Source organism: Pongo abelii, chromosome 1 (genome assembly GCF_028885655.2).
Source record: "Pongo abelii isolate AG06213 chromosome 1, NHGRI_mPonAbe1-v2.0_pri, whole genome shotgun sequence".
Classification (NCBI taxonomy): domain Eukaryota; kingdom Metazoa; phylum Chordata; class Mammalia; order Primates; family Hominidae; genus Pongo; species Pongo abelii.
Window position 1 is genome coordinate 227861459 of NC_071985.2, and position 17761 is coordinate 227879219.

At 56.8% G+C, this 17761-nt stretch overlaps 1 protein-coding gene across 3 annotated transcripts in view; it reads left to right on the forward strand.

The window, feature by feature from the left end:
• ACOT7 (acyl-CoA thioesterase 7) overlaps window positions 1-17761 on the forward strand; it is a 126743-nt gene that overhangs the window by 31267 nt on the left and 77715 nt on the right. For 2 of the 3 annotated variants that reach the window (XM_024230732.2, XM_009235677.3), the window contains exon 2: window positions 11145-11262. In XM_024230732.2, the coding sequence (XP_024086500.1) occupies window positions 11145-11262 (118 nt within the window). 3 annotated transcript variants of the gene reach the window in all.

Consider the following 17761-nt stretch of genomic DNA (forward strand, 5'->3'; position numbering starts at 1 on the left):
GGTCTTCATTTTTTATGGTCAGATAATATCTCATTGTATGGATTTATCGTATTTTGTTTACCTACCCATCTGTGGTGGACACCAGGTTGTTTCCATCCTTGGGTGGTTGTGAATAATGCTGCTATGAACATTTCTAGACATCTCGTTTTGTCAATTAAAATGATTTTTAATTTAGTAGATGGGAAATAGCACCTTGTAGTTGTTTAACTTTGAGATTATTTACTCATAAGGCTAAGCTATCTGAGAAGTGCTTCCTCTTTGCGGGACCATCTGGTTGTGGCTTGAACCTGTGTTGCTGTGGAAGCCTGGTAGGTCCTCACTGATTTGGGGTGGGTGGTGTGCCTAGCACACCTGGGCTGGGACCAGCTGGAAGGGTTGCTTAGGGAGGCAGCAATGCTCGCCTGGAGGGATGAGGCCAAGTCCAAAGGGCACAGTATTAGGGCCCAGGCTCATTCCTTGAGTTCCATTTGGCTGCAGCTTCTGGAGGGAGCCGACGGGAGACGTGGGGAGACGATGCTCCTGCTTCGGAGAAGCTTGTCACTAAACGTCCTCAGAAAGGAAGTCGACAGGGCCTGTTTTGGGGAGAAGGCCAAGCAGTGAGTTGGGAGCTGAGAGGAACTATGGGCTATTTGGGGTCGGGGAGGGACGTGTGTTTGGGAGGACCTGTCCTGTGTGCCAGGATGGGGGGTGCTGTGGCTTCAAGACCCTGGCCCTGGGATGCCAGCTACTCAGGATGATGGGCCGAGATGGGCAGCCAGGGGGCTGAGGAGGCTGACGGCCCGGGCCTGGGCCCCGGCAGGCTGCCTGGGTGGGGAGGGCTCAGGGAACATTTTCAGCCAGAGTTAGCTGCCAGACTTGGGCCAGACTCAGCCCTCTGACCTCCCCTCCAGGCAGACGTTTTGGGTCGGTGGGATCCCTTTAGAAGAATCCTCTCCTCTGCCGGCTTCTAGACATTAAGCATCCCTGGGCGGGGGCAGCACCAGCCTCCCTGTGGGACCCAGTGCGCATGGGGTTTGTAAGCTGAAAATGTCTTTCTCTTTCTTTTTGCACATAGGTGAGAGGACTTGTCCTTTTAGGACTTGTTCTTTTTGCACATAGGTGAAAGGACATCCTTTTAGTAATAATTTACCTATTTAACTTTTACCAGCGTGACTTCCCAGGCTCAGTGCCTGCCCGCTGGTTAGATAGAATAAGCCCAGGCTCTGGGAATTTGATAAGGGCCTTGATAAGGGCCGTCTGTTCCAGTGGGAGTGGCCTACTCTGCCCTAACTTTCTCTTTCACAACTAAACATGTGAAACTTGCCCAGAGGCTGGGGGCCAGGCCAGGGCGAGCCACCCTGAGAGGCCGGTGGGTCCAGCCTGGTTGAGGCTGTGCGGCCTGTGCTCTGGCCGGGGACTTTCCATTTCCCCTGCTGGTCACAGGATTCCTGGGAAAGCAGCCCTGGTGGGGGCAGCATCGGGGGAGGTTGTGGTGATAACACATCCCGCCTCCTGCACTGGGCCTCCTGTAGCCTGCACCCCGGCCGCTGTGATTGTTTGGCCTCTTTCTTTATTCCTGATACCCAGTAGAAGGGGAGGCAGAGTGAAGAGAGTACGGGCTGGGGGGCACAGGGCCCACAGGTGGTAGCCGGCAGCCTAAGCGCCTGCAGGAGTGGAGGAAAGGTAGTGGAGTTGCTGAGCCCCAAGACAGGCATGGCACCCTCTGAAGCGGGGGTTGGGGGAAGGAAGAGGGGGAGTGGGGAAGGACGGGGGTGTGACCTGAGGAGAGGGGAGGCTGGACCGCCTGTCCACTTTGCTTCAGCCAGGGAGCTGGCCCTTGGGACAGGCTTTAGATGCCAGCTCCATCAGCAGGATGCAGGCTTGGACCTGCTGGAGTCCTTGCTGGCCTGTGACCTTCCTCCCCTGTCTACATTTCAGGGAGCTCTAGAAGGCGGCAGTGGGGCCAGGCCTGGCTTTGGCTGAGACCCTGAAGAAAGACTGGGGGACTTGTGCTCTGTGAGAGAAGGCAGAGCCTCACAGCTGCTTCCCTGAGGCCGCTCAGCAGCGGCCGCTCTGCCTTCCTGATCTCCTGGCATGGCAGCCGGAAGAGCCCACAGAATTACTTCTTCTGTAATTATTTATAAAGCAAGGTTTCTATGACGACTGGTTTCTGGTAGATGCTCTGGATTGGCGAGGCAGCCTCTTCCTGGCCAGATTGGGCAGCTCAGGAAGCTGGGGGTGGGGGGTGCTCCCCACCAAGCCCGGTGTGGCGGGGAGCTGGGACGGTCCTGGGTCAGGCAGGGACTCTGTGATGCTTCCCCGCTCCCTCGCCTTTCTCTGCATCTGATCCTGTGATGTCCTAGCCACCATGGCTTTCCAGCTGAGCAGGTACTGCCAGTCATGGGCATGTCCAGGCCGTGCAGGGGCCACTGTGGGTGGATTGTTTAGGAACATTTGGAAGGGAGGGGTGGGTAGAGGGGACTCGGCCCCTGTGCCCAGCAGGCTGGCTGGTGTCATGCAGCCAGGAAGGGCAGTTGGGCACCCACCTGGCCTGGCTCTTACTGACCCCCAAGATTAGGTGGTCAGCCGAAGCCGGGACAGGAAGTGCAGGCCTGGGTAAGCTGGGGTCCCCTGACGGACCAGGGCACTCCCCTGCCTGCTCTAGTCCCCAGGGAGGAAGGCACCTGGTTTTCTTTCCGGCCTTGCTCCTGCGGCTCCCGCCAGCTCCTCTGCTCCCGCCAGCTGGGCTGGGTTCGCTGCCGTTTCCCAGCGCTGCTGAGCTTCCTACCTGCGGTGGAGGGGGGGTCTGTGGGCTGCACAAGGAGCCTCCTGGGTCAGTCCCCTGCCCCTGGCCAAAATGGAGGCTGGGAGCTCAGGGCCATTGTTGGCCTCTTCCCCTGTCCTGCTTGGGGGCCTGGAAGTGCCGCTGGAACTTTCCTTGGCACAGCCCTTCCTCCCACCCTTCCCTCTTCTGGAGATGCAGTGGCGTGTCTGCGGGTTGAAGGGACTTTGCCGGAACTGCCTTAGGCAGCAAGTCAAAGAGGAGAAGCAGGGGCCAAGCTCGGTGACTCACGCCTGTAATCTCAGCACTTTGGGAGGCAGAGGCAGGTGGATCAACTGAGGTCAGGAGTTTGAGACCAGCCTGGTCAACATGGTGAAACCCCCGTCTCTACTAAAAAATATAAAAATTAGCTGGGCATGGTGGCGCGTACCTGTAATCCCAGCTACTTGGGAGGCTGAGGTAGGAGAATCCCTTGAACCCGGGAGGTGGAGGTTGCAGAGAGCCAAGATCACGCCACTGCATTCCAGCCTGAGTGACAGAGTGAGATTCCCTCTCAAAAAAAAAAAAGAGGAGAAGCAGGGCTGCTTGAGCTTCCATTTGGCAGAGTCCCCCATGGAAAGAGGAAGCGTTTACATGTGCTTGTGCCTGGACTTTGAGGCCCCACGCTCATCCAGGTGCTTGTTTTGTCCCTCAAGGCTGCCTGGTGTGAGGCCCCCGCCCCCCATGCCATAAGGAGACCCACTTCTCCTTTCCTTCCAGGAATGGCAACCCCTGTCCCTTGTCTACTCCTGGCCAAGGCAGCCTCTGCTGAGCTCCTGAAGGAAGCTCCGAGTGTCTGCGGGCCCCAGGTGGTGGCCCCCAGCCATGAGTGGCAGCTGCAGCCCCATGATTGGGGACAGTCTGCCCAGACACCTTTGTCCCACCCAGCTTTCCAGCTGAGGTGAGGGTGGAGCATACGCACCTGGTGCTTGACCTCTGGTTTGAGGCCTTTGTCAGAAGGGGGCGGTAATGAGCTGCCTGCCCTGCAGGCCCTGTGTGGGCCTGACCCGCCTATACCCCAGACCCTTACCTGGCTGTGCACCTTCAGGTGGGCACTTTAGCTTCCATCGTGGAGTAAAGGAAGCAAGGCTCACCTACTCCTGGTTATCCTGGGTTTCACGCAGTAATGTTTTCATTTTAGCACTGACTTTTTTTTTTTTTTTTTTTTTTTTTTTGAGACGGAGTTTCGCTCTTGTTGCCCAGGCTGGAGTGCAATGGCACGATCTTGGCTCACCACAACCTTCGCTTCTTGGGTTTAAGCGATTCTCCTGCCTCAGCCTCCCAGGTAGCTGGGATTACAGGCATGCACCACCATGGTTGGCTAATTTTGTATATTTAGTAGAGACGGGGTTTCTCCATGTTGGTCAGGCTGGTCTCGAACTTCCGACCTCAGGTGATCCACCTGCCTCGGCCTCCCAAAGTGCTGGGATTACAGGCGTGAGCCACTGTGCCCGGCCATGAAAGTATAGTGTCGTCGTCCTTTTTTTTTTTTGAGACAGAGTCTCACCCCGTGGCCCAGGCTGGAGTGCAATGGCGTGATCTCGGCTCACTGCAGCCTCTGCCTCCTGGGTTCAAACAATTCTCCTGCCTCAGCCTCCCAAGTAGCTGGGATTATAGGAGCCTGCCACCACGCCCAGCTATTTTTTTTGTATTTTTAGTAGAGACGGGGTTTCACCATGTTGTCCAGCCTGGTCTCAAACTCCTGACCTCATGATCCGCCCGCCTCGGCCTCCCGCAGTGCTGGGATTACAGGTGTGAGCCACTGCGCTCGGCCAGCACTGACATTTTTGTGTCAGAGTCAGAGACACTGGTGACACTCCCAGCTGGTCATGTGCTGGGCTGTGGAAGGGGCAGGCAGGGTTCAGTGCCCCGCAGGGCTGCTGCCAAGGTCACCGCACAGGGGCCTGTCCAGGGCTGGCCAGGTGTGGGTGGCAGGTGCTGAGCAGGGCTGAGGGTGCTGAGCTGGGCTGAGGGTGCTGAGCGGGGCTGAGGGTGCTGAGTGAGGCTGAGGGTGCTAAGCGGGGCTGAGGGTGCTGAGCGGAGCTGAGGGTGCTGCCGCTGCTGCCTCGGGGCTCCCCTGTGCCACTCAGTGCTGCTTTCTTTGGGAGCATCAGAGACCTCCGGGCATGGCCACAAACCAGGTGGCAGGTGACAACCGGAAGCAATTTCCTCAGGCTGGAGACCCAGCGGTGGGCAGGGCCACGGTCCCGAAGGTTTGATGGGAGGCTGCTCCCGTCTCTGCCTTCATCGTCATCTGGACCTCCTGTGTCTCATGTCGAGACTTCCCTGTTCCTATAAGGACACCAGTCATTGGGTTAGGGCCCTCCCTAAGGCACGGTGACCTCATCTTGATTGTATCTGAATGCAAAGAACTCTTTCCAAGTAAGGTGACATTCATAGTTTCTGGGGGTTCGGTCTCAAACATATCTTTTGGGGGACACAATTCAACCCAGTACTCAGGCTCCATGTGGCTTAGGTGGGACTCCACCTTGAGAGGACCCCAGGGCACAGGAGGCATGGCCAGCCCTCAAGGTGAGGCCAGGGGATAGGAGCGGCTCCTCTCCCTGCCAGGCTCCCCTCGATTGTTCCAGGTGCCTCACTCCCACTGCAGAACAGGCTTGGGCTGTCCTGCGAGGAGGTGGGCTGGACCCCAGGGCCGCTGCTGTAGGCGCTCTTGGGATGAGTGCTGGCCGGCCTCTGATGTGATGAGATCTGAGTTTTGAGCTGTGCCTTGAAGCATTTTCAAAGAACGCTTAATTTGAACGGGTTGAGATGGTTTAAAGGCATCCAAAAGACACAGGCATCTCACCGAGGTCCCTGCTCAGAAGCTAGTTTCTTCCTCTGGGGACCATGGAGGCCTCTGGTTTCTCACACCTCCTTCCTGGAATGGTCGTCCCTGCGCCCCAGGTGGTCACCTTGCTCCATGACTCTGTGCCTTGCTGGTTTTCACCTGACAGCTGGTCTCTGACAAGGTTCCTACTCCTCGTGCAAGGCTGAGCAATATTCCAATGTGTGGCTGTTGCTTTTATGTCCTTACGTGGACATCTCGGCGCTGGCCTGTGTCCTGCGTTATACACGGCTGTGCAGTGAGTACCCTTGCATGTGCTTCGTTTAACCGTGTGTGGAAACAGCTGTGGGGTAAATTTCTGTGAGTGGAATCCTGGGTCAGGGTGTCCCTGTGCATCTGGGGTTTGGGTCGGTGGTGTCGGGTGCCCTCTGTGAGTGGGTATTCACTTACACTCCCCTATTCGTAAATGGTTCCCTGTCCTTCACAAAGGGTGGGTCAGGCATTGCTGGGACAGGTAGAACAGTGGGAAGGGCCAGGCGTGCCTGCTAAGCAGCAGTGCTCTGGCAGGTGCAGCTCGGAGCCCCGCAGGGCAGTGAGAGTTGAGGTGGAAAAGTTCCCAGTCCCCGAGAGCTCCAGATGCCTTACTAGGAGATTGAGTCTTTATTCTGTAGATGGGAAGGGCCCTGGAAGGTTGGATAAGCAAGTGACTTGGCTAGACTCCTGCTTAGGAAGAGCCACTCCTGGGGCTGTGCGGTCAGGGCCAGTTAGGATCTCAGCCAAGGCAAGAGGTGAGTGCAGAGGCCATGCGAGGTGACCTCCCCAAACAGTGTCTGATTGTGTGGTTCCTGGACTTCAGCCTCCCCAGCCTCCCCTCCTTTCAGGATGGATCCAGACTTTGTCTCAGCCCTGAGGCCCTGCATGACAGCTGCGTCCCTGTCTCAGGCCATCTCTTCTTCACCCCCTTTGAGGCCATGCGCCAGCTTTGTGGGGTTGCTTTCTGTTTCTGGAGCTCGCTGGGCACTCCTGGCCTTGGGCCCCGAACATTCCCTCTCCTCGTAGCCTTCTCGGACGTCTGCTCCTGGCTCACCCTTCAGGACTTGGCCAAGGTGTCACTTCCTCTGGGAAGCCTTCCTGGAGATTAGGTGGGGTGGCGCCCTTCTGGGAGCGGCTCCTTGACCCATGTGTGCTCAGCTTCCTCAGAGCCCTCGTCATCAGCTGCATGCCACCTCCAAGAGGGGACACCGGCCGAGAGTGGGGTGGCTGAGAGTGGGTTGGCAGCATCTGCGTCCATTAGCCTTGGGCCCCAGCACCCGCCACTCATGCTACAAGGACTGAACAGACATGGTTCTGATCTGGGACAGGAGCAGCTGGAACAGAAAAAGGGTGGGGCTGTGGGCCCGGGTGACATTCCAGACCTGCAGTCAGCCCGGGCCACTGGCTGCCAGGACCCGGCAGGCGGAAGATAGAGCAGGGGATGTTTGGGGCCAGGCCCAGAGAAAGAAGGCAGCCACGTAGGAAAGGCCCCACCCTGGGCAGCTTTCTTTCTTTCCTTGAAGTTTCTGGGGTGAGAGGAAGGGGAAGAAGTGCAGGATTAGCGTGTTGGGGGCTGGGGGAGGAATAACATGTCAGACTCAGCAGTAAACAGTCCTCCAGAACTGGGCCAGGCCTGTGCCGTTGCCCGAGCTGGCCTGTGTCTTTCTTTATTTTTAGATAATTTTTAACCCCAGGAATCCTAGAGATAGACAAATGTGTTTCTTTCTTTTCTTTTTTCTTTTGAGACGAAGTCTCACTCTGTCGCCCAGGCTGGAGTACAGTGGCGTGATCTCAGCCCACTGCAACCTCTGCCTTTCAGGTTCAAGCGATTCTCCTGCCTCAGCCTCCTGACTAGCTAGGATTACAGGCGTGCACCACCATGCCCTGCTAATTTTTGTATGTTTAGTAGAGATGGGGTTTTGCCATTTTGGCCAGGCTGGTCCTGAACTCCTGACCTGAAGTGATCCGCCCCCCCCTCGGCCTCTGTTAGTGCTGGGATTACAGGTGTGAGCCACCGCGCCCGGCAGCCAAATATATTTCAATTTTTCTTTTTTCTTTTGAGACAGCATCTTACTCTGTTGCCCAGGCTTGAGTGCAGTGGTGCAATCGTGGCTCACTGCAATGTACTCTTCGCGGGCTCAAGTGATCCTCCTACCTCACTAGTAGCCACTGCGCCCAGCCTGTATTTCAGTTTTTTAATAGTAAAGAGGGGCCGGGTACGGTGGCTCATGCCTGTAATCCCAGCACTTTAGGATCACCTGAGGTCAGGAATTTGAGACAGCCTGGCCAACATGGCAAAACCCTGTCTCTAGTAAAAATACAAAATTTAGCCAGACGTGGTGGTGCATGCTTGTAATCCCACCTACTCGGAAGGCTGAGGCAGGGGAATCGCTTGAACTCAGGAGACGGAGGTTGCAGTGAGCCAAGATCGTGCCACTGCACTCCAGCCTGGGTGACAGAATGAGACCCTGTCTCAAAAAACAAACAAAAAAAATAGTAAAGAGGAACATGAAGTGCTTTCAGTACCCGTGTCTTTATTAGAAATGGGATCACGAGGTCAGGAGATCAAGACCATCCTGGCTAACACGGTGAAACCCCGTCTCTACTAAAAAATACAAAAAATTAGCCGGGCGTGGTGGCGGGCGCCTGTAGTCCCAGCTACTCGGGAAGCTGAGGCAGGAGAACCTAGGAGGCGTGAACCCAGGAGGCGGAGCTTGCAGTGAGCCAAGATCGTGCCACTGCACTCCAGCCTGGGAGACAGAGCGAGACTCCTTCTCAAAAATAAAAAAAAAAAAGAAATGGGAAAACAAAGTCTCCGGTGAGAGGCAGCAGCTTCCCTGGCTCCCCTGGCTCCCTGGCTCTCACCCCTGCCTGCCTTTAGACGGAGGCAGTCATGCCCTGTCCTGGGATGGACACCGCTGACCTTGGCCAGGCCATGGGGCGGGGCCTGAGAGAGTGACAGAGCTGTTTATGGGTCCTGGAGGCTGGCTGGGCCCAGCGGTTCCTGAGCTGTTTGGAAGGAATGAGGGAGGTGGAGAGGGGAAGAGGGAGGGGCTGGGTATGGAGCAGCTGGTGGTGGCATGCAGGACGCAAAGGAATCCCAGCTGAGGCCGGGACTCACTGGGGACTCACTGGCTGCCCCGGCTTGGAGGGAAGGTGTCTAATTTGGGGCAAGGGGGAAGGGGTGAGTGAGTTGGGCTTTGAGCCTCGTGCATTGGAGATGACAGCACAGTCCCCAGGCAGGAATAAGGTCCTGTGGGGGAGAGGGTTGTATCTGACCTTGAGGGCAGGGGCTGGCTTCCTGGGTGGTCAGCTGAGGAGTTAGGATGGTCCTTGGTGCAGGACCTGAGGTGCCGAAGAAAGGCGGCCAGGCCCGTGGTAGCCAGCTGGTGTGCAGTCTGCAGTTCCTGGCATGTACTCCTGATGGCACAGTGCCAAGTGCCGAGTCCTCACTTTGTTGCCAGGTGGTTCCAGGCTCTTCCCCGGGCCTCAGGCACTGTCCCTGGCTTTCTGTCTTAAAGGCTACTCACTTATCTGTCCTGTCTCCAGTGCTCACTGCATGAAAGCACTTCCTCCGCTGCTCTGCAGCCCTTGGCCTGCGCCTTCTCTCCCTGGCCTTGTGTCATTCCTGGGGGCCAGCCTGCTGTGTGTGGCTCCACTTCACAGACAGGCAAAGCGAGGCCTGCAGCAGTCATTCAGGCTGCTCCGGAGGCCGGCTCTGGTGCTCCTGGGAAATGCTGGGCTGATGTTTCCTCACTGCTCTAGAACCAGGAGCTGGGCCCTGCTCTCCGCACCTACCCACAGCCTTGGCTAGTGCCCCCAGGACAGGCCTGTGTGGAAAGGGACCCTCTGCCCGCTGCAGCTGGTATGGGGAAGGCCCTTCCTACTAAGTGGAAAATAAAGGGAAGAGGTTGATAGAATCATTTTGTGACTTATAATTGGCTACCTCGTAACTCAGACAAAAAAAGCCCAAAAACCTTTCATAGAGTAAGTTCAATTTTTAAAAACAAAGGTATTTTAAAATGAACACTCGAGAAGCCAAATGAGGTTCCTTGTGTGCTCTGGGGATCCCCCGGCCACTGTGTGTCACGCCATGCCAGCTGCTCCACAGGCCACTGTCCCTGAGCCTCCCGTGGAACCTTGGGCCCTGCCTGACCTCAGGGCCAGAAGCCAGTTGGCCTAAGTGGGCCCTGGTTTGCATAATAGACTCTCACCCAGGGTGGAGGGGTGACACTGGGGATGGGCAGATGTTGGTCGCTGGGGGACATCCATGGTCATTTGCTCTAGAAGTGGCATCCTGTGGCCAGATGTTGGGTTTCTTGGAGCTTCCAACCAAGTTGGCTAAATACTTACCAAAGAGGGAAAAATTCTCCTGGTTAACGTGTGGACTGTCTACCGTGGACCATGTGCCTGCCAGCGCTGTCGTGGAGTGAGTGTGCGATCTTCGTGGCCTCCCACAGTTAGGCGAGGCAGTGCTGTCATTCTACCCATTGTACAGATGAGCACATGGAGGAGTGAGGGTTCTGACAGCTTGCCCAGGTTACCCAGCAAGTAAGAGCCAGAGCCAGGAACGCTCTCGGAGAGTGACTTGTTCAGCCTTGGAGCTGCTAGACCCGGGGAGACGCTGCTCCTGGGGCCCCCACACTGGCCAGCAAGGCCGGGCAGGCTACACAAGCTGCAGGTGGATGCTGGACCCTGGACTTGTGCCCGCTGCCTGTCACTCGTCTCCAAGCCTTGGCCTGTGAAGGCGGCTTTCATCAGCCGGGTGCTGTCTGGGAAGGTGCCAGGCAACTTGCCCTGGCAGGACTGCCAAGCTGGCTTGTTGGGATTCCAGTGATTTCGTGGAGCTCCCACACTGCCGGCTGCTCACGGCAAGGATGAAGTTGTTCCTCTTTGGGGAAATGAGGTGGCGTTTCCATTCCTTCTGACCTGGGAGAGCTCCCTGCCCTCAATCCAGGGCCCGGTTCCACACTGCCCCCGGGACCCGCAGAGGAGCTCAGCGTGCAGTGGGCAGGCGCTCACCTGCTGACAGGGCCTGGGGTCTTGAAGCTGCAACTCATGTCTAGTTCTCAGAATAGCCGTGGCTACCTGGCTCCTCTGGGATTCCTGACGGGGGTGGTGGTAGTCCCGGGAATTTGCTCCTAGGGTCACAGTCTGTGTGTTGGTCACTGGGAACCCCAAGGGCTGAGTCACCACCTCCCTGCCCTGTGGCTTTGCTTAAAGGTCTTCACCATCAGCCCTTCCCTGCCAGGGCAGTCCAGGGACGTGTGGCTTCAAGGGGAGAAAGTGCCCCTCTGCCCTCCTCTCTCATGGAAACAGCATCTCAGGGCCCCTTCTGTGGCCTGGCAGATGGCGCCCCACCCTGACGAACACACCACCTAGGAAGAGCCCAAACATAGGGAAGGTTCTCTTTCCTCCGGGAGCCATTGAACCTTTTGGGGACCTTCTCCCCTCCTTGGATCGTCACCGTTGCACAAATGGCATCCTCTCCAGAGGCCTCATCCTGCTTCTCCTCTGCCCTAGGATCATGCGGCCAGATGACGCCAACGTGGCCGGCAATGTCCACGGGGGGACCATCCTGAAGATGATCGAGGAGGCAGGCGCCATCATCAGCACCCGGCATTGCAACAGCCAGAACGGGGTAAGGGTCTGAGCCCCATACCTCTGGTCCCTGGAGGCCGTACCAGTGTGCGTTCAGGACAGGAGTTCTCCGGGGAGCCAGGCCTGCAGCCTTCCCTCCCCTTGTGCACTGGGCCTTGGGAACTTTGTGGCAAGTGGCCCAAGCAGTTCTGCACCGGACCCTCAGAGCTATGCTTGGTTTTGGCCTCAGCCAGGAGGTGTAGGAACCCACCAGAGATGAAGCGTCAAGCAAGCGGACAGGCCCTCCCTCCACCACTCCCTGCCATGCTGAGTCCCCCGCCAACCTGGCCCTGATCAGAAGCACGCCCTGCCTCTGTGGCGTGGAGTTTATTGTGCTGGCCAAGAGCTGAGACATAGAGGCCAGACAGCAGAGGTAGGGGAGGTCTCACCTCTGCCCTGACCAACCCTGGTGGCCATGGCAAGTGCCGTGGCTCTCTGTGACTTAGCCACTTCCTGGCTTTGAAGCTCACAGGCCTGGTACCACTGTGCCCACGATGGGGGCAACTCTCCACCTGCCCCAAAATTGTGCAGCTGGGGAGGGCCCTGTGACCCTAAAGCTGGGGACAAGGGGCACGGTCTCTAGTGTCCACCTCAGGGCTGCTGTAGGACATTCAGCCATCCCCAGCCCTGGGGAGGGGACATTTTCTCTGAAGGTTGGCTGTTGGGGGGAAGCCAGCCCTTGGGTGCTGAGGACAGGGCGTCTGCCTTGGTGCCACAGCTACAGCCTCTGCACTATGGGGCTCGGTCAGCACACCTGCTGTGGCCTCCAGGGAGGCAGGGAAGAGGAAGACTCAGCCCCAGCTTGGAGAGTGGGAGTGTGAGGTGGGGGTCCCCACCATGGGCACGGGTATGATGCCACTCTATCAAGAGGCCAAGTGGAAGCCACGTCAGAGACCAGGGACCAGCGGAGATGCTGTGAGCTCTGAGCCACACTGTTGAGATGCAGGAAATGGCTGCTGGCTCTGTCAGCCTGGGCTGCCGGAACTAAGACCACAGCCTGCTGGCTTGTGAACAATGGAAATGCATTTCTCACAGCCCTGGAGGCTGGAAGTCCAGGATCAGGGCGCCGGCAGATTTCGTGTCTGTTGAGGGCCTGTTTGTTTCCTGGTTCATAGATGTCACATCACTTCCTGTGTGTCCTCACTTGGTAGGAGTGGCTCTCTCAGGCCCTTTTATAAGGACACTAATCCCATTTGTGAGGGCTCTGTCCCCGTTCTCTCATCACCTCCCAAAGGCCCTTCCTCCTACTGCCATTCCCTTGGGGGTTAGGATTTCAACACAGGGATTCTGGGGGGACACAGCCATGCAGAGCATGGCACATGCATTCAGCCTGGAACAGTGGGCAGGGTGTGTTCCAGTGGAGGGGTGGAAGCTGTGTGTGTGTGTGTGTGTGTGTGTGTGTGTGTGTGTGTGTGTGTGTGTGTGTATCTGCGTATGCATGTGTGTGCATCTGCGTATGCATGTGTGTGTATCTGCGTATGCATGTGTGTGCATCTGCGTATGCATGTGTGCATCTGCGTATGCATGTGTGTGCATCTGCTATGCATGTGTGTGCATCTGTGTATGCATGTGTGTGCATCTGCTATGCATGTGTGTGCATCTGCGTATGCATGTGTGTGCATCTGCTGTGCATGTGTGTGCATCTGCGTATGCGTGTGTGTGCATCTGCTGTGCATGTGTGTGCATCTGCGTATGCGTGTGTGTGCATCTGCGTATGCGTGTGTGTGCATCTGCGTATGCGTGTGTGTGTATCTGCGTATGCGTGTGTGTGTATGCATATGTAGAATGAACCAAGCCACAGTAAGTGCGGATGGTTGGACGTGGATGTGGGGGACGTCGCATGGTACAGGTTCAGGAGTGGGTTTGCTGGCAGCGCCTGGTTTAGGAGGGGCTTGCTGGCTGGGCTGGGGGTAGATTGATTCTTTGGACCCGAGGCTCCGGTGCAGCTCAGTCACGTTCAGAGGGCACCCTCTGGTGGCTGTGGGGAGGGTGGGCCTGAGCCTGAGAGCCTGGGGCAGGGGTGAGGGCCAAGTCCCAAGTTCCTGTTGCACTCTTCCAGAGAGAGACAGTGAGGGTCCCTGGCAGGAGAGCATGGACACGGGGAAGGAAAAGTCCCCACGATGGGGAGGAAAGATAAAGGAGGGGCTTGGGAGGCCAGAGGGTGATGCTGTCACTCAGAATCGTGGAATTATTTTGCTGCCATTTGGTCAGCACTTGGCATTCTGCAAAGCTCCAAAATGCTTTAGGAGCTAAAGTTCAGCTCATGGAATCCTCACAACACCCCAGAGAGGTAGCTGTTCTTGTTTTTTTTTTTTTTTTTTTGTGAGACAGAGTCTCACTCTGTCACCCAGGCTAGAGTACAATGGTGCGATCCCGGCTCACTGCAACGTCTGCCTCCCAGGTTCAAGCGATTCTCCTGCCTCAGCTTCCCGAGCAGCTGGGATTACAGGCGTGTACAACCACACCTGGCTAATTTTTTTGTATTTTTAGTAGAGATGGGGTTTCACCGTGTTGGCCAGGCTGATCTCGAACTCCTGACTTCAAGTGATCTGCCCACGTCGGCCTCACAGAGTGCTGGGATTACAGGCGTGAGCCACTGCACCCAGCTGCTGTTGTTATTTTTATTATCCCAATTGCATAGATGAGGAAACTGAGGTACAGAGAGATTGAACACTTGCTTGAGGCCACCTGGGGAGGCAGATGGTAGGTCTGGGCTGTGACTATGCCTCGAACCTGTGCTTTGAACACTTGCCCCTCCTTGCTCCTTCTCCGGATCTGGGGCTGCTGGAGGGACAGTTTTGACACATTGGCTTGGAGAAGCCTCTGGGCTGCTGGTCCCCAGGATGGTGATCCAGAAATTCTAGGCTTAGGAGGGGGTCTCTGAGTTCCAGGCAGCCCCAGGGTGTGGGGGTGAGAACAGTCCTGGTGCCTAGAAGGGCTTTGCTGGGGCCCTGGGTGGGGCAGGGGACCCCGCATCCACACTCCCCTGATGGTGCCTTCCAGTCTGTGGCTGGAAGTCCCAAGGTTCTTTCTCTGGCTGGGGCCTCTTGGCCAGCCCATCTGGATGCCTACTTGGCCTGCTTGGCCTTGATGTGCAAAAAAACGACACTCCTGTTCTTGCCCCAGGCTTGCTTCTCCCAGCCTCCCTCCCCTCAGTAAATGGTCTCTGCAGCCCCCAGGTGCTCAGGTTCAAAGCCTGGAGCCTGTGTCGGCCTCTCTCCCTCCCATACTCATGAGGCTCCGGGAGCAGATCCCACTGCTGTACCTTCCAGGAAGTCCAGATCTGAGCACAGCCCCCCAGGCCCACCCCCACTTTGGGTCCAATGGTGCTGCTCTCCTGATCACCTGATCACTGCAGCAGCCTCCTGACAGGTCACCCTGCTGGTCCCTGCTGCCTTGTTTGTTCTCCAGCAGTAGCCAGGGAGATGTGGAGTCAGAGCACAGTGCTGCCTGCTCAGAGCCCTCCAGATCTCCTCTTTCGCCCAGAGCCAAAGGCACGTCCACACGAGTCCCTGTCTCTGCCTAGCGCAGCTCGGGGACCTCACCTACGTCTCTTTCTCAACTCTCCCTCTGGCCACATTGGCTTTGCGGCTGCTTCTCGGACTTGCGGGGTGCATTCCTGCCTTGGGCCTTTGCACTGGCTTTCCCCAGATATCCACAGGGCCCTGCCCTCACCTCTTCCAGGCTCTACATAAAAACGTTGTAATCCCAGCACTTTGGGAAGCTGAGATGGACAGATCACTTGAACTCAGGAGTTTGAGGCCAGCCTGGGCAACAGGATGAAACTTTGTCTCTACAAAAACTACAAAAATTAGCCGGGTGTGGTGGCGTGTGCCTATAGTCTCAGCTCCTTGGCAGGCTGAGGCAGGAGGATCACCTGAGCCCAGGAAGGTCGAGGCTGCAGTGAGTTGAGATCACATCACTGCTCTCCAGCCTGGGTGACAGAGACCCTGTTTCTACAAAAACAAAACACAGCATCCAGCCATGCCCCTGATGGCCTGGCTCCCTCCCTGCTTCCAGCTGCTGCTCCACTCCTGACCTGCTGTGCTTGTACAGAGTGGTAGCCCCACGAGGGCAGGCAGGACTTCTGCCCTTGGTTTCTCCAGACTGAGGCATAGAGCGTGCTTAGGCATCATCTGATGAATGCTGGGAACTCGGGCCTGGCACCGTCACCGTCATGGAGAGCTTCCACCGAGTAAGCACTTACAATGAGCCCGTGGCTGTGCTGGGGCTCACCCTTCCTCTCCCTGTGTAGTCTTCCCAGCCATCTGCTGAGACAGGCACTGTTCTTAACCCTGTGTTACAAGTGGGGAAACTGAGGCCTAGAACAGTTAGGTGGCTTTCCAGACAGCTGCATCCTCAGAGCTGCCGTCAGCCAGGAGATGGCCGGGGCTGGGCATGGCGATGAGACCGCACCCTCTCTGGGCCCTCACTGGATGCTGGGCATGGTCCACACACTCGACGTTTGTCAGTTGCCTTATCCCCGCATGTCAGAGAGAGACAGCTATCCCTGCCTCTCCTGGGTGTTTCCTAAGCACCGAGTTCTTCCCACTTGTTATCCCCTCAATCTCTGCAGCAGCCTGTTGGGACCATTTATTATCTGTGTTTACAGAGACTGAGACATGGAGAGGTTGTGTCGCTGCACAAGGTCACAGAGCTAGTAAGCAGTAGAGCTAGGATTTGGACCCAGGGCCCAGAGCTGTTCTTTTAGGCTCTGCCTCTGAAGCTGCTGTCCTGGCTGGAAGCCCTGTGGCCATGAGGAACCCAGTGCCTGTGGCTTGCTGGGACACCTGTGCCTCACGGGCCGTGTGATGCCAATTGCTTTTGAGAGCATGGCAGAGGGCGCTTCCGGGCAGGTGCTGATCAGGAGCTCATGGCTCTGTCCCAGGGCAGGGTGGGGCTTTTCCTGCTCCTGCAGTCCTGGAAGCAGGAGGTGTGGGGCACATCCGAGGCACTGGCTGCTGGGAGATCTTCCTATGGAACGCAAATACTTGTCAGTCCATGTATTGAAGTTTTGGATTACACTGGCCTTCATGGACTCCCTGGGCCTGGCCCAGAGCCCTGCCAGCTCCTGGGAAGCAGCCGCCCACCAGCAAATCAGAGCCATCCTGGGTCCTGGCTCCTGCCATCTGCACCCGTCAGACACACAGAGCCACCTCTGCAGCCTCCCAGGCTGCCAGATAGTAAAACGAAATCCTCCCACAGGGTCTCCTCATAGTGAAATGGGACCGTGGCAAGACTCCCGTGTGGATGCCTGGGAGACATTACTTTTCTTCTTCTTTTCTTTTCTTTTTCTTTTTCTTTTTTTTTTTTTTTTTTTTTTGAGACAGAGTCTTGCTCTGTCGCCCAGGCTGGAGTGCAGTGGTGCAGTCTCAGCTCACTGCAACCTCTGCCTCCCGGGTTCAAGTGATTCTCCTGCCTCAGCCTCCCGAGTAGCTGTGACTACAGGCGTGTGCCACCACACCCAGCTAATTTTTGTATTTTTAGTAGAGACAGGGTTTCACTATGTTGGCCACGCTGGCCTCAAACTCCTGACCTTGTGATTCACCTGCCTCGGCCTCCTAAAGTGCTGGGATTACAGGCGTGAGCCACTGCGCCCGGCCCTACTTTTTTCTTTAGTATGTTAAGCTGGGAGAGAACCAAGCTCAAGGGTCATCAGTGGCCTTCTGCCCTATGAAGGACAGGCTTGAAGCCATCACCAGGTGTCCCCGTGGCACTGTGGGGAAGGCTACTGGATGGTTCTGTGAGGGGTGTCCCGAGGAACAGCACAGAGAGGCGTGCTCTGCCTTCCTCCTGCCTCAAGTCACTCTTTTAGTGAACCTGCTTTTGTGCCTCCTCTGAGAGGCCCTTGGACCCGCCCCTCATCCTGGCTTGCAAGGCCCGGCAGCCTGCCTCTTTGGACCTTTGTCCATGTCTCCCACTGAGTCCCTGTGTTCTGGTGGCTCCCCACCACCTCCCCACTCCGCTCTGCTGCTCTTTCCTCTCCCTGTGGTACCAACGCTCCCCCTACCTCCTGCTGCCTAACACCTGCTCTTTCAGGCCTCAGCTCAGATGCCTCTCATCTGAAGTCACACCCCGCCTTAACATCGTTGGGCTGTCTTGAGAGCACCTGATGCCATGTGGCGTGGCCTCATTTACTTCTCGTCCGTTCCCCCAGCCAGAACCCAGGCTCCTCTGACCTACACCCCTCTGTACACACAGCACTGAGAGGCCCCACAGATGCTGCCAGAAACCAGCTGCAGAGCAGGGAGGTGGAAGGCCTCTGCCCCGGAAAAGCACGCGCCCGTAGGTCTGTTTGATCTGTGTCAGCATAGCATACCGTAATGTACTTAATCACCCTCAAACAACACACACTTGGCTTCATTCCACTTTTAGGTCGTGCAGACCGTGCCCATCTTCCAAGGTGGGCATTGCCCTGCCCAGAGGCTGTGCCTAATTCTCGCCTGGCTCTGTGCAGCCCTGCCCTAACAGCCTTTGGCCAATGGGTGGCGCCATAGCCA